The 16424-nt window shown below is 38.7% G+C and overlaps 1 protein-coding gene across 9 annotated transcripts in view; it reads right to left on the bottom strand.

Annotated features, from left to right (window-relative positions):
• The window catches only part of ADAMTS9 (ADAM metallopeptidase with thrombospondin type 1 motif 9), a 162402-nt gene that overhangs the window by 132835 nt on the left and 13143 nt on the right, over positions 1–16424 (bottom strand). For all 9 annotated transcript variants that reach the window (XM_060402249.1, XM_015102339.4, XM_042236610.2 and 6 more), the window contains exon 4: positions 1947–2230. In XM_060402249.1, the coding sequence (XP_060258232.1) occupies positions 1947–2230 (284 nt within the window). The remainder of the gene's footprint in view (positions 1–1946; positions 2231–16424) is intronic.

The raw sequence follows: 16424 nt of genomic DNA, 5'->3' as shown, positions 1-16424 counted from the left end.
GATCGAGCATTTTCATCCCAGTGGAAGCTGGACTGCCATTTATGCAATCTCACATGGGCAACAAGCTTGCTAATACTGTTGATGTACCAACCATTTATATTCTCCATAATCTGGTAACTTTTTTTTCCCTCCATTATTACCGTTAATTACTAGAGCTACACCCATTGAATGCTTGCTGTGGACTAGATCCTTGCTAAAAACTGCATATGCCTTTGTATTTAGTCCTCATAGCAACACTCAAACTAGGTATGACCACAATCTTTGCTTAGCAAATGAGAAAAATGAGGCTCAGAGAAGTTAAGCAACTTGTCCAAGACTAAACAGAGAGTGGTAAATAGCAGAGCCAGATTTTTCAAGCAAGATTAATTTGACCTTAAGTCCATGCTTGTCATTAAAATTCTTGACAGATCTGAATTTATGGGGTAGAAATGGAGTTGAGTCTGTAAAAGGCATGACTAGGTTTTTCTTTCCCTCCACCAGAATAGGAGAGGGCTGGGGCACAAGGGACTGAACCTGAAGAAGGGGGTGAGGGAGAGTGGGGGGAAGAGGCAGGTGGGTGGGGGGATGAGGAACACAGCAGAGTGATTCACAACACAGGTGAATTCACAGGGAAAGCACAAGGAGAACCACAAGCCATAGAGAGGAAAGAAGAAACTCTAAATGGATGTTCCCAAAGGGCAGCTTTTCATATGCATTTGGGGAATGTAATACAAGTAGATTTCCGTTCAAATAAACTAGGGTCAGTCTATTAAAAGGAATACTAGCCTGAGGCTTAAAATGAATGAAGGCAGAGCATATGGACTATTATGGGACAATCTCCAATATTTCAAGACAATAGGAATATGTAAAACCATATTACATATGCTCCATCTCTGAAAAAATACACCCATACATGTTTGCTTAAGAAGTGTCTACAGCTGCACTGTCCAACATGGTGGCCACTTGCCAAGTGGTCACTGAACAACTGAAATGTGGCTTTTCTGAACTGAGATGTATTCTGAGTGTGACGCCCATACTGGGCTTTAAAGTCTTACTATGGAGGAAAACTCATCTCATTAATATTTTTGAAATAACATTTAGATATAAAAAAATACATGATTAAAATTGACTTTTCTTATTTCTTTTGTGTGTGTGGCTAACAAAATTTTAAATTACATTCACCTATGTTTTTAAACATGGCTTGCATCATATTTCTATTGGACAGTGCTGGTTAGAAACATGGACAAATAAACTCGCCACATAGGTGGCCTCTGGGAGACTGGGTAGGAGAAAGCACTTAGGCTTTTCCCCTAGTCTTTGGATCTGCTTGGTCTGTTTTTCTATCATGCAAATTTATTACTTTTTCAATTCAAAATGGGAACAGAAAAATTCAAAATTTAAGTGAGAGATTCCTAAGCCTCACCCCAAAACTACTTAATTAAAAATCCTGGGGGCAGGGGATAGAGCCATTTTACTAAGCTCCATCAGTGACTCTGATTCACAACCAGGGACCAAATAAATGTCTTACTGGTGACCCATACCTGGCTGTGCCGGTTCACATGTCAAAGGGCAATGATTTGGAGCAGCAGACAGGCTGAAAGTCACATGCAGTCTCTAAGCTATGTTTCTGGCTTTACATGATCATGGATAAGCAACTCAACTCCTATGAGGTTCAGTTTTCTTATCAACAAAATAGGAATGACAATCTACCTAGCAGAGTTGTCAGGAGGATTAGAAATGATGCCTTTTAAGTAAGAAGTACACTGTCTAATGCAGAATAAACACTATTTATACTCATTATTGTCATTGTCAAGAGCAGTCAATGAATAATCTTATGTTCTCTTCAGTCACCTGCCTGAATCGTGGAAATGCCAGCCCTGAATGATCCTCCAAAGCACTGGGTGGAAACCCATTCCCAAAGGCACATTTAGAAACATCATAAATCACCTACTTTTGAAGATACTTACAATTGACATTAAAGTTAAAATATAATGTTGAAGGTTCGCTCCATGGTATAAAACCATTCTGTTGTCTGCTACCACCATCACTTCTACAAACCGTGGATAGGATAAAAAACGTTTTGTTCTTCTGTGGGTCCCCTTTTCCCTTGTGCTGTCTGTTTTGCTACCATTGGCAGGAAGCGTGCTTGTGGTGAAGCTGCTATTTAACATGTCATCAGCCAGGCTACTCCTCCCTCTCCATCTTCTTGTCCTCGTTTTCCTCTTGTCCTTACTGTGACTATTTCTGTGTTCTGTAACAAATCAGATGGCATGCATTACATTTTGAGCCACATCTATTTCATACTAAGAATTTAATTTGACAGGTCTTAAAATGATGCCTCTGTAGTCAAATTACATACAAAAATCAAGTTGTACCCGCTATGGACTCTCCAGGTAAAACTCAATCTGTGCTCTCATTTAAACGACTAAAGACTTGAAATCAGGCTTCCTGGAAGCTTCCATGTTGTGTGTGTGTGTGTGTGTGTGTGTGTTAGTTGCTCAGTCATGTCCAACTCTTTGCAACCCCATGGACTGTAGCCCACCAGGCTCCTTTGTCCATGGGATTCTCCAGGCAAGAATATTAGGGTGGGTTGCCATTTCCTTCTCCAAGGAAACTTCCATAAATGCTCACGTAAATGATTAGAAAATCAGGCCTGAGTTTAGGGGAAACAATTGCTTATTCTCTTCATTTGGTACCAAAAGTCTGACTGGGGTTTAAGTGGTTTGTATTCATTGTTCTTTGCTATTCATAGAGTAAGGGCCGACAAGGCAGCTATAGAGCTCTAGGGAATGGAGATGGAGATGCTTCATGTACATCACTTTTCATAGTCAATGAGATACAGTGTAAAGGGGCCTGAGTAGAACACAAGGTAATAGACAGTACAAAGAACTACTGAAAATGCATGACAGGGTATTATTCTATTACCATATTCAATCACTGTAATACATGAAATGTAAGAATAGAGTCACTGCTGTTCAATGCCTACAAATTTTTAATTATTTCAGGGCTCAGTTACGGAAGTAGATTATACTCAGAGAGTATGAATAGGTATTTGGGACTGTGATATATAATACCAGATGGGCTCTCCTCATTTCTGATTCTAGCCTAAGTACCTCTTGAATTCTACACAATCTTGCAGCTGAAAGTGTGGTCCGTGGACCAACAACATCTGCAACCCCTGGAAGCTTGTTAGAAATATAAACTCTCAGGCCCCGCTCTAGACCTGATAAATCAAAATCCACATTTTAACAAGATCTCTAAGTGATTTATATTCATGTTACAGTTTTGACAAGCACTAGTTTTGAACCTGGCTTGAGGCTTGTGTTGCTGGTGAAAATATTCAGTCATCAACCACACAATAAACAAAATAAGCATAAAAGTGCCTGCCAAAATATCCTTTGAGTAAAAACAGAACTTAATCAGTTATCTTGCCAATCAAATCATAAATGTGTTTCAAAGCTTTAATGCCACTAGTCTGTAGTCCAAATAGGCAACAGAATTGCACAACTAAGAAATATGCTTTCCTAAAACACAATTAATGGAATTTATTACACCAATAATAACAACAACAAGTTAAAGTTTTAGTCCTTTCATATTTGAGGGGCTCAAATATTTAACCATTATAAGCTGTTTCTAAAACAATCAATTAGGCCAGCATGTGTATTTTGCCTAAGTAGACTGTTTTAGTGGTTGTTAAAACAGCGATATCAGTCCAAACTGTCAAACAAGTTATGTGTGGTGCAGCTTTAGATAATGTGACCAGCCCTAAGCCTGGTACACAGTAGGATTCGACATCAGACTACTTTTCTTCCAGTCTTCTTTCAAGAGCATTCATATATGTATGTGTGTGCACTCAGTTGCTTAGACGTGTCCAGTTCTTTGTGAACTAATGGACTGTAGCCGGCCAGACTCCTCTGTCCATGGAATTCTCCAGGCAAGAATACTGGAGTGAGTTGCCATTTCCTCCTCCAGGGGATTTTCCCCAACCCAGGACTGAACCTGCATCTCATTTGTCTCCTGCATCAGCAGGTAGATTCTTTTACCACTGAGCCACCTGGGAAGCCCCATTCATATATGTATATCCATGCCATACAGGTACTTAGGCTGTCATTCCAATTTTAACTCACCAGTGATTATAAATAAATATGAATCAAGCACCTACTACATGCCAGATATTGAACTAGGCCCTTTTACACGTTATCTTATAATTCTCAGACAGAGAAAATTACGTCCACTGTACAGATGAGGAAAGTAAGTCTCAGAGAGATTAAGCTACTTGTCCAATGTCACATTGAGGGTGTGGTGGTATCAGGAATCAGGCATGGATTTGATCAACACCCTAAACAGTGCTCTTTCTATCACATAAGACTACTTAAGAGCTAGGAACTGAAATGGGCTCATGACTTGGTTGACAGTTTCTAAACTGAGCCCATAGTGGAAAACAGTATCTGGCACATATTTTCACAAACACTAGCTTTCTATAACAGGTGTACGGAAGCCACATTGAAAACTGGATGTTAGTTTGTACTGTATTTCAGATTCCTCTTCTTTGTCAAGTATCTTAAAGTGGAAGGTTACATTTTTGATTTGAGATCTTTCTTTCTTAACGTGTGTGTGTTGGGTCATTCAGTCATGTCTGACTCCTTTCGGCCCCATGGACTGTAGCCTACCAGGCTGCTCTGTCCATGGGATTCTCCAGGCAAGAATACAGGACTGAGTTGCCATGCCCTTCTCCAGGGAATCTTCCCGACCCAAGGATTGACCCCAGGTCTCCTGTATTGCACGTGGATTCTTTACAGTTTGAGACATGTAAAACACATAGCGATAAATGTTCTTCCAAGTCATGCTTTAGCATGATATGTTGTGCTTTCATTTTCATTTATCTCAAAGTACTTCCCAACTTCTTTGATTATTCAGGAATGTGCTATTTACTTTCCAAATATATTTGAGTTTCCCATTTTTTCTGTTATTGATTTCCAGTTTAATTTTACTGTAGTCAGAGAAGATACTCTGCATTACTTCTATGATTTTAAATTTATTGACATGTTTTAAAGCTTTGCATATGGTTTAGTCTGGAGAATGTTCTATGTGTACTTCAGAATAACGTGTGCTCTGAAGTAGAGTGTTCTACAAATATCTGTTAGGTATATAGTTGGTTTACAATGTTGTTCAAGTTTTCTATTTATTAGTTAATCTTCTCCTTAGCTAGTCTATCTACTACTGAAAGTAGTATTGAAGTTTCCAACTATTGCTGTTGAATTTTTTCTCTCTTCATTTATATCAGGTTTTGCCTCGCACATTTCAGTGCTTGCTCTGATATGAGATGCATATTTGTTTATAACTGCTAAATATTTATAATGAATGGACCCTTTTACCACTATAAAACATTTTGATAAACCTTATTATATCAGTAAAGTGAAGTAAGCTTGTCACAAAAGCGAATAAATTACATGATTCCAGTCATATGAAATTTCCAGAACAGGCAACTCTATAAAGACAAAAGTAGATTAGCTGCTAAGTGCTGGAGGCAGGGTGGGGACCTTGGCAGGGGAGTTGATAGCTAATGGGTACAGGGTTTCTTTTTTGAGTAATAAAAATGTTCTATTATTGACTGTGATGGTGGTTGGCACATAACAGTGAACACACTGAAAATCACAGGACACTTTAAACGGATGAATAGTATGGTATGTGAATTATATCTCAATAAAGCTGTGAAGAAAAGAAAATATGTTACTTAGTTTGTGAAAAGCAAATAATCTTTACTTACTGTCTTCCATAAATATTTTGACTTAAAAGATTTATTTAGAGAGAAGTATAACTACAGCAAGAAAAATACTAAGGAAATACCATATAGAATTCACTCTTTTGACCACATAGAAGAATCATTTCTAGAGAATCATCAGGGGGTACTTGGGCATGGGAAAACCTGTGAATAAATCAGGCACTAATTGCAAAAAAAAAAGTACACTTAAGTAGCAAAGTTGAAGAAATTAAGGCATTAATCACTAAAAGAGATTTCTAACAAAGAACAGAAATAATGGAGAATAACTCATGCAAATCCTAATACACCTGGAAGACATTTCATTCACAACTAATCTTTGTATCAAAGAAACAATTTAGTATGCTATATATGGTATAAAAATCCAGGAATAAAATTATGGCTTCAGAATCAAAAAGAACATCTTCTATTACATACTTCCCCAGTCTTTTACCCATCTGACCTTTTATCTTAATGAGTTAGAATATTTATTGACCTAATTAGCCCAACTAATTTCTACCACATTAACCATTTTAGCAGGCAGTTTTGAATTTGGCTTCACAAAGACTAAGAGCTTTAAAGATTCAAACATTCACTATGACTATAAATCCAAGAACATTTTTACTGAGAATGGAAAAACCAGCCACTTTAACTGGTATATCTGCTCAACTCTCTTGCCTCTGAATAGAAACTGTTAATATCAGAGAACGATTTTCACCAAGGGACACACATTGCCAGGATAAAAAGTAAGTCATTCACACTTCTCTTTAGTGACCTGATAGCATAATGGAATGAAGCTTAGTATTTCAAATCTGCATTGTCACTTTGCTAATAGTTTTATCAGAATGAGCTACATAATGAAATTTCACCCTGGTAGAAAGCACAGTATAAATGATCAGCGTATTTTTGCTCTTCATTTCACCCACATAAAGCTTTATATTTATTATCACTTTTTAATAAGATATAATTTTATACTATAAAATTAGTATTTTTAAAGTATACAGTTCAATGGTTTTTGGTGCATTTATAGACCTGTGTAATCATTTCTACTACCTAATTTTAGAATACCTGTATTGCCAAAAGAAGAGACCCTGTACCCATCAAGTTATCACTCCTCATTCTTCCTCTTCCCCTCAGTCTTTGGCAATCATTGACCTATATTTTGTTATCTATGGATTCGCTTTTAATACAAATGCAGTCATGCTTTTTGTGTCTGGCTTCTTTCACTTAGCACAATGTTTTCAAGGTTCATCCATGTTGTAACTTGTATCAGCACGCATTACTTTTTGTTGCCATCTAGTATTCTACTATATAGATGTATCACCTTTTGTTCATTCATTCATTCACTAGTGGGCATTTGGGTTCTACAGTTCAACTGAATAATGTTGCCTTAAATAAGCAGGCACAATTTCTTTCTGTGACTATGATTGGATTTCTCTCTAGGGAGAATGACTGTTCTTTTAAAAAACATTTTTCTGGCTTAAAAATAACTCTAAAGACAAGCTGTTTGTACCCTTAAATGATCTTTTCTGAATCACTTCTCTTGGCCTTAGTTTTCTGACCTCTTCAATGGGTATATGAATAGCTGTTTACACCCTTAAGGGTATTTTGAGACTTAAGAAAGTGTATAAAAAATTACTTCCAAATTACAAACTGAATTTTAAAATTTTATTTTTTTGTATCTATTTTGTGCAAAGCACTGGCCAAGTAAGTTGAAATAAACAACAACAAAACAGAAATAAGACTTGGGAAGGATCCTTAAAAACAAAGTATCATGAAAACTTAAGACAGTATCAATATTAAAAAACACGACAGCTAAAAATATTTGCTTATTTACTGGCAAAAATGTTTTAAATGAACTTCATTTCACATTGCCATGCCATAAAATGCATATGACATTACTAAACAACTGGAATTATTTTAGAAAATAACATCCAGGTCTGGTTATTCTGAGTTAGTTACTCACTGAGTGCTTCCCACCCACTGGGGCTGAGCTAAGGAGTCTCGAATGTTAACATTAACAGCTGGGAAGTTAATCATTGCTCTTTATGTTTATATGGTTTATCAAAATTTAACTGAATTTTCCTTGAGGCACTGAGCCACCTTTTGACTTCATGGTCTAAGTGGGCAGGGGAATCACAGCACAGGACGAAAGGGAAGGCTGGAGTGCCGGGACTTTAGCAGGTCTCCTTTCTGCTTCTCCAGGACGCGACAGCCAGAAGGAAGTGGACAGGAGTCCGCAGAGGTTCCACACCTGCATTCTGGAGCCAGACCAGCCCTGGTTCATGGTCCTGCCTTAGCATGGCTCTAGCTGCCCCTTCTTGGGCAATTTCCTATCTTAAAGGTTCAGTTTTCTCATCCGTAAAAAGAGGATACTAACAGCACACACTTTAACGGGTAACTGTGACGGTTAAAAGGGAAAATACGAAAAATACCTGTTGCACAGAATGTGGCTCATAGGAAAGCTCCATTGAATACTTACTGTAATAGAAATTATTAGTTGTTATTGCTTTACTAGTAGCATGCAAAACAGCCCCTCTTTATAAATTAGAATGTTGACATCAGAGTTTCTCAAACAAAAAGATTTTATTTTTGGAAGAGTCTTCTAAAGGAAAGGAGGGAGGGACAGGAGGAAGGAAGGAAAGTCATAAAGACCAGCCCCCTGTTCCCTTGGAATTTGCAATCTAGGTAAGAGGCACATGCAGACTGACGTGGGAAGACCCAGTCCAAGATGTAATGAGATGCAAACATGCCACAAACACTTCCGCCTCTCAACTGGCTCCAAAGACTGATAGCATACAACAAACAAAAAGTGGAAGCTGAGGGCAGCTCCCGCCCTCTGTTCTAGTCATGTTTAAGATCTACCCTCAAAGAGTTACTCAGTGAACCCGCAGAGACAGACTCGGTGAGACAGGAACCACAGTCTACTGGGATCGGAGGAAGATGGGTAAACAAGCACAATGTAGGGAAGAAAGAGATAAAACATAAAACAAAAATAGCCATAAAACCAATGAATATAAAGAACAATGTGTTTCCAGAAACTGGATGGGGAAGGAACTAAGGGAAGGAATTGTTCTGTGTATATAAATTTCTAAAGCATATGAATGAAAATCATCAAGACAATTTTTTTAAGGGTACTCAGTTTGATAGCCTAAAAAATAACAGTGAATTCCTAGATACTCTAGAGAGTCACATACCCAAATGTGTCCCATTGCTCCAGACAACTGTTAGTTTTAGGGTGGGGGGGGGGCGGGGCAGGGTGGAGGAATGGCATGCCCAGTCCAACATCTGTGTGCTCCACACACAGGGCTAGGGGGACTAGGGTGCAAAGGGCAGTGGCGGCAGAGATTTCCCTTTTGGCTGGCCAGAACCTTTATGGACAATGTTTCCCCAGTAGCGGTTTACGGAACGTTAGTCCCAGAAGATATTCCCCAAAACAAGCCAAGTGGGTTTGCAAAATACTTTATACAGCATTTACATCTGGGACTTTCTCCATACACATTAGCATTTTAAGAGCTCTGAGAAGTCTTGCAGAAAAGAAACCAGTCTACACTTTGTTTATCCATGGAATCAGGAAAATTAGGGGATCCAGGCCAATTTATGAGGAGATTGAAAGTCCTTAAAAACAGAACAAGATGAAGAGGAGTGTACTGACGGACCTTCCTCTCGGGGAGAGAAGGAAATGCCATTGAGAGAAGACAATTAGAAGCTTCTTGCAGTTCAAGGGGCTGTGATGAGTGGTTGGTGGTGAGTGGTGGGAGGCATATCTGAGGGTCATCACACCACCTTCCAAGGGCCGAGTGCCTCCCCTATTCTGGGGAGGTAAATTTGCTGACACAGGTGCAGAAGCTGAGACTGTTGCCCCAAAGGCCCTGCTGCATCCTCCCATATTCAGCATCCCTCAGCTCCTTCAACTACATGCAGTAACTACGACAACACTGACTACACTATTACAATAATCCTGGCTCACATTTAAGCTTTCCACCGTGCCAAGCACTATTGAAAGCACTTTACATGGACTAACCTGATCGTTCCTCACAGCACTATTAGCTCCATCTCATAAATGATCAAACTGAGGCACCCTTGAAATAACTTCAGAAAATATTTAAAACACATCTATTTGAAATAGCACAATGCTGAACATACCCAGGCCTGTATTTTATAGGTCTTAGAGTTTGTTTGGTTTTGCTATTAATATCCTGAAATAGACTCCTAGGGAAATGTTGGTTTTGACTCATTCCATCTCTGAGCAATAAGGGGAGATGGGCCCTTCTGCCCAGCAGGGTCCCAGCTGTCTACAGTCACCATGCACTCTCTGCAGCCTGCTTCCAATGGTTGTTTCTTTTGTGACATGACGTGGGATCTTCCAGGGCAGCAGTCTCCAGGAGAAATAAAATGTGAGCCCCTCATGGAAGATAAGAATTTCCAGCAACCACATGTTAAAGAGTCAAAAGAAACAGATGAAATTAATTTTAACGATATATTCTTTAAACCTAATACATCCAAAAATACTGGGTTGGCCAAAAAGTTCATTCGGGTTTTCCAGCCCATCTTACAGAAAAACCCAAACAAATCTTTTGGCCAACCCAATATTATCCTTTCAACAGGCAGCACCAACGCCATTTCAAGGGCTCTGGAGCCACGTGGAGCTATTGCCTATGGTACAGGCTGGTACATCCTAGGCATTAAGTGTTTGCAGTATGAATACAGGAGGCACCGTGATGTGCTGCTAAGAGTTTGGGAGTCAGAGAGACCTATATTGAAATCCTAGTTTCTGTGCATTTAATCTGGGACCTTAGGCAGGTCACTGAAGCCCTCTGGGCCTCAATTTCCTCATCTATGAAATGGAGATAATGATGATTCTTCCTTACTAGGGTGGTAGGAAGGGTTGAACCATGCAGTATACAGGGAAAGTACTGAAATAGAGCCTGGTGCAGAGTAAGCGCTATAGAGGTATTGGCCACGGGAACTCATTACTAAGGTTGAGCAGCCTTTTAGGGCTGCTGGAATAAAGGGGCTTCTGCTAACATTTCTGTGTAGCTCCTGGTGGCCCTGTGATGCCCACAGTAGGTCTAGGTATGGCTCCCATATCACAGACTAAAAGGCAGTTGGGCTGGAGTCCTTTAAAAAGGCTTCTAAACAACTCCTAGAGAGCATATCTCCCACATTCCTTTGATACACCAGTCTCCCAGTTTCCAGGCAACTGAGGACAAGTTTACCCACTAGGCCCGCAGTAGAAACCCTTCATCATGATGTCCATATTCTGGCCACCATGGTCCTGAGTGCTTGTAAGGACACACTGTACTCTGCTCACAGCTTGAACTCACCAGGGGCCCTCCAAACCACAGGCCACCAGCCCGCAGCACCTTGGCCCAGCTCATATATTCAATTGCTATATATTCAGCGCTTGCTGTGACAACTTAATCCTTTAAATGAATTAAAAGCCTAATGTCTTTCTCTATAGCTTTGATATAGCTTTTTAAATGCTCTCAATAGTTTATTCATAGTTATTACACTTACAATAAACCCAGTGGCACTACCAAAATCCCATTTGAGTTGCACCTCTGAACATCCTCTCTTTCCAGGCACCATGCATTGATTTATATTTTATTTTTATATTTTCCCTGATTTCCAGCCTGGAAAGAGGATAGGAAAGAAGAGGTCTATGTTTGTCCAGGGCTCATTTTTCCATTCACTTTGGCTCCAAGATTGTGAATCCCTTAAAAATTCAGAGCCTCGATCCTCTTATCCACAAAGACAGAGAAAAGAAGTTCTCTAAAGTTCATTCCAATATTGAAAACTGATGAGTTCTCATACTTTATATGATAAAAGTGAAAAATCCTGAAAATGAAGTCTTAAGATTCAAAAATTGCAAAACCCAACACTCTTCTCTTGGCCACTCAGAGAGCATATGAAAAAAATGACCAGTGATACATAGGGTGGGCACATAGAAGGAGACAGAATAACTGCAATGGAGAGAGACCAAGAAAAAAGAAATGTGCTATGCGTGATGTTAAAAAAATATCAAGGAAGGGACCATATATGTATCTCCATTTCTCACTGCAAAGTGCTTATTTTGGAACTCCTAACATAGGTGACAGTTTCTAAAAACCATTTCTATTCTCTAATTTGACTTGTTTCACTGGAATAGCATAAAATGTCAGGATTAGGAAATAGACTTAAAAGAAAAAAAAAAGCTCATAATCAAGTTACCTTTCAAAAACCATTATACCACCCACAAAGCACAGAATAGGAACTTTGCAGGAAAATGGAGTCATGTCTCCCATTCCTGTTTCCCCAAAAATGTGTGGTCACACACAGCTGAATCTCACACTGCTAACTTCTGCTCTGTGTGTCTCCGTCTCACTGCCCTCTGGTTTTCTCTGCTGTGTGCACATAATGTGAAGTAGAACACAGCTGTCTCCTTAGGAATTCAGGGTTTCCTTTGTAAATGTTTGCATCCATCAGGCAAGAGGAACCTATTCCTATCATTAACTACACGGGCTTGAAATTGAAAGGTATGTTTCTAGATATCAACTAGAAAGAAACACAACAATGTCCCTTTCCGTTGGCACAGACAATGGCTTTGAATAACTAGACTTACAGAAGTCTTTCTGAGTCCATTTCTCTGCACCTGTGTCTTGGACAAACCCTATACTGCTCTGTCTACTATGCTTTCTTGCAGCGTCATCCCGTGACAGCATGAAATCCACAGAACATGAAATGTTTGCAATAAATAAGGAAGACATATATGAAATAAGGGTCTGCAAATGAAAATGAAAAAAACAAGCTGTAGTCTGGGAGAAAGTATTTGCAAACTACATTTCTGATAAAGGGCTTATATCAGAATATATAAAGTACTCTTCACTAACACAAAAACAGATGTTCCATTTTTTTTTTTTAAGGAATGAATTTGAACAGACACTTCACCTTAGAAAATACACAGACGGCAAATAAGTACATCATTATCATTAGGGAAATGCAAATTAAAACTGTAATGGGATACCACTACACATCTACTAGAATGGCTAAAATTAAAAACCAAAATCAGCCAAATAAAATATTGCCCAAACCAAGTGCTGGTGAAGATGCAGCAGAACTTTTATACCCTGTCATTGGGACTACAAAATGGTACAGTCACCTTGAAAAGCAGATGGGCAGTTTCTTATAAACTTAAACATATGCTTACCATATAACTCAGATATCTCACTCCTAGGTATTTATCCAACTGAAAACGTATGTTCACCCTGAAATCTGCAGGCAAATGTTTATAGAGGCTTCATTTTTAATTGCCAAACTTTATCCCTCAACTGGGTAATAAATCAAAGTCTACCCATACAGTGGAACACTATTCAGCAATACAAAGGGATGAATTACTGATGTAGGCAACAGTGTGTATGAACCCCCAATGACCATGCTTAATGATTCCAGTGATATGACATTTTGGAGGCCAAACTAGAGAGACGGAAAGTAGGAGGCTGCTGCAAAGCACAGCAGGAATCATTCTCTATCTTGATTGTGATAATGGTTACCTGACTGTATGCCAAAACTTGAAAAACTGTACACTGAAAAAGATGACTGTTTTCTGAGTATAATAATATCTTAATAGGAAAAAATGAAGAAAATACTAGAATATATTATATATACATATGTAGTATATACATAGTTCCTAATATAATGGAAACTATATTATATATTTTCCAATACAATGGAAAATAAAAATATTTGTAAAAAATTAAAATCTTAGCAGGGAAATTCTGAGGTCTATCCCATTAATTTAAACTTTTCTCACACATCACAGGCCAAGTGCATTTTTAACACCCTACCCTAACTCTACTGTCATGTGAGATTTGGGGAATTAATAAAAAAAAAAGGAAGCATTTTGCCAATATTTGCCACTCATTTATTTTTACTGCTTCTCAAAGTCCACTGCTCACAAGTACACAACCACTGTATTTTGAATTTCCTCCTGGTCCTTTCTGTGACATGCAGAATGCTTTGTACTTACTAATGATTTGGGGTCGTACAGCATTTCCAGGCAGAAGTCTGATCCAGACACAAGCAGACTCTAGCTACCCACAAATAACTATGACAAAGATTCTATAATAATCTAATCATTACAAAGAACCTAACTTTGCAGATACAAAGTTCAGGAATTTAAACCTCCAATTATATCTCAATAAAGATGCAAGAAACGAATATTTTAAACCTCAACTGTATGAGTAAATAGCACTTTATTAAAACAAATGGGTTTAGATGAAGAAAACCCTCGTAAGAAGAGAACCATGAGCTTCTCCGATGTCTTACTCTGAAAAGACAGCCTGCTCAGGTGAAGGTCTGAAAGCCCTCAAATTTACCCTAAGTACCTCCTGCCACTATCGGCCTGTACATCTGATGGCTGCCCTCTGTCCCAGGTTTCTGTCGTTTCTTACATTCTTTCTTTAAAGGACATGCATCTTAACTGTTTCAGGGGTTTCCTGGGAAGATGAACAAACTAGCAAGTATCTGTCTGACCCTTTTCCTTGAGAATGAATGGGCTTTTGCAGAAAGGAAAATAACTGAGATATGATGACAGGTGACAGGGAAAGGCCCTGTTTGGGACCAAAGGTGAAATGGTCTACCCTCGGGCTATCTCTGAATCCAGAAGTTTATCAAAAGGGCTTGCGGGAGGGGACAGGAAAGTGTGTCATACATCACGGAGACCTTATTTCACATCCAAACCTAACCTGCCATTTCACTTTCACAACAGCAAACCGGCTCTTTTGGGTTTCAGAACACAAGTGAGTGAAATTCTTGAATGGTAGATAAGGTAGTCTCAGTAAATATTGTAACCTGAAGATATTTCTATTGGTCAGTTTAAAATAAAGAGGGGAGGAGGTTTTCAGGAGACTCCAGACAAAGGGTCAGGAAAACAATCTAACACACCACCTTTTGTGCTCAAGGAAATTATTCTGATAAGTGGCTCATCCCTGGTGGCTTTCCTCTTGCTGTGTTCTAGGTTTAGAGGCTGACCCTGCTCTTTCAAACTGCTGCAGGTGCACCCTGATCTTAGGGTAATAAAGAAGAGTCAAAGAGTGAAAGAAATGGAAAAGATACAAAGGGTCATAGGGAGCAAAACTAAAACTAGAAAGAAAACAGTGATTGTTAACAACAAGGACAATGACAACAAAAGACAAGTTCCTTAAGAGGCCTAACAACCAGCTTCAGTGTGCGGACCTTGTTGAGAGCATCATCTAAACAAACGTGAAAAGGCATTTGGGAGACCATCAAGAAAATGCTAACACAGATACTGTTTAGATGATACACAGTCATTATTATTGACTCTATTCACCATGACAAACACTATCACAGGTATGTTAGAAAATGTATCTTCATTTTCAGAAACATAGAGTATTTAGAAAATGACATGATACTTAGGTTTACTTTAACAAAAAGGAAAAATAAGAAGCAAATATGGGGAAAAAACTTCTCATCATTAAATGTAGATGGTACATACTGGTGGTTCACTTTATTTCTGCCTGTACTTTTCTTGAAGATGTTCATAATAAAATGCTTTTTGGAAAACATGATGAAAATTTTTTAAAAATTAGATGAGAACAGGTCCTGTATTATAAGTTTCTGTTTTACTACCCTTTGCCAATTTTACTGGCGTGTTGCACTATTAATCCTAATGTTAAATCAAAATAAAAGCAATATTTTAATATAAATGCACAAAGAATATACAGTTGAGAAAACAAGCTCAAGAATTCAATTATTTAAAACAGTACTTTTCTAGTAATTTACTGAGGATTTTAGAAATCATTGCTGTTATTGACTGTTTAATAGACATAATAAGATCCATCAAAAAATGTAATAAAGGGGGGAAAGGCATATAAAGATGGATGAGGAACAAAAAGAGGTAAATGAAAAGAAATTAAGCCAAAACAATAAACCCCAACTGAAAAAATCCATCTTTAAAGATTCCAATAGACCTCGGGCTTGAGGGTCAGCTGTTTCGTCTTTACACAAGTTCATTCATGTCTCTTGAGTTCAGTTTTTTCATTTGCAAAATGGGAATAACTGACACATCTTCCTCCCGGGAAGCTGTTATAGGACTAAATGAAAAAACCCACAATGCACTTTCACATTGACCAGCACATGGTCCCTTCAGTGTGGCCTGTTCTTAGGCTAAAAGGGGAAAGGATCTAAGGAGAGAAAAAGGCTGTGGGAAACTGGTGGCAGGCTGGCCTCTCACACAAATCACTAATTAACCAACAACCTCAGGGGACTTCCCTGGTGGTCCAGTGGTTAAGACTACCTTCCAATACAGCAGTTGCAGGATAGATCCCTGTTGAAGCTAGGATCCCACATGCCTCTCAGCCAAAAAACCAAAACATAAAACAGAAGCAATATTGCAACAAATTCAATACAAACTTTAAAAATACTAAACACACACACAAAACACCAGACAGGCTTAGGGCCAGGCAGAAGTAGGAGGTCAACCAAAGCTTCTGTCACTGCCTGGAACCCTCAAGCTGTTCCAGAATTGTTTACTTGAAGACCCCTTCTGAGGTCTGTTCCTTACCTCTGTCTCTCACTCCATTTGGGCCCTACTCTCAGGGAAGCTAATCTAATCAGCTAATCTATGCTAAATTATTAATGGGATACACGAGGTTAATGTGTAACAAGTGTATACTCCAACAGAAGC

Source organism: Ovis aries, chromosome 19 (genome assembly GCF_016772045.2).
Source record: "Ovis aries strain OAR_USU_Benz2616 breed Rambouillet chromosome 19, ARS-UI_Ramb_v3.0, whole genome shotgun sequence".
In the NCBI taxonomy this organism is placed as follows: Eukaryota; Metazoa; Chordata; class Mammalia; order Artiodactyla; family Bovidae; genus Ovis; species Ovis aries.
This window is presented reverse-complemented; position numbering and strand designations above follow the sequence as displayed.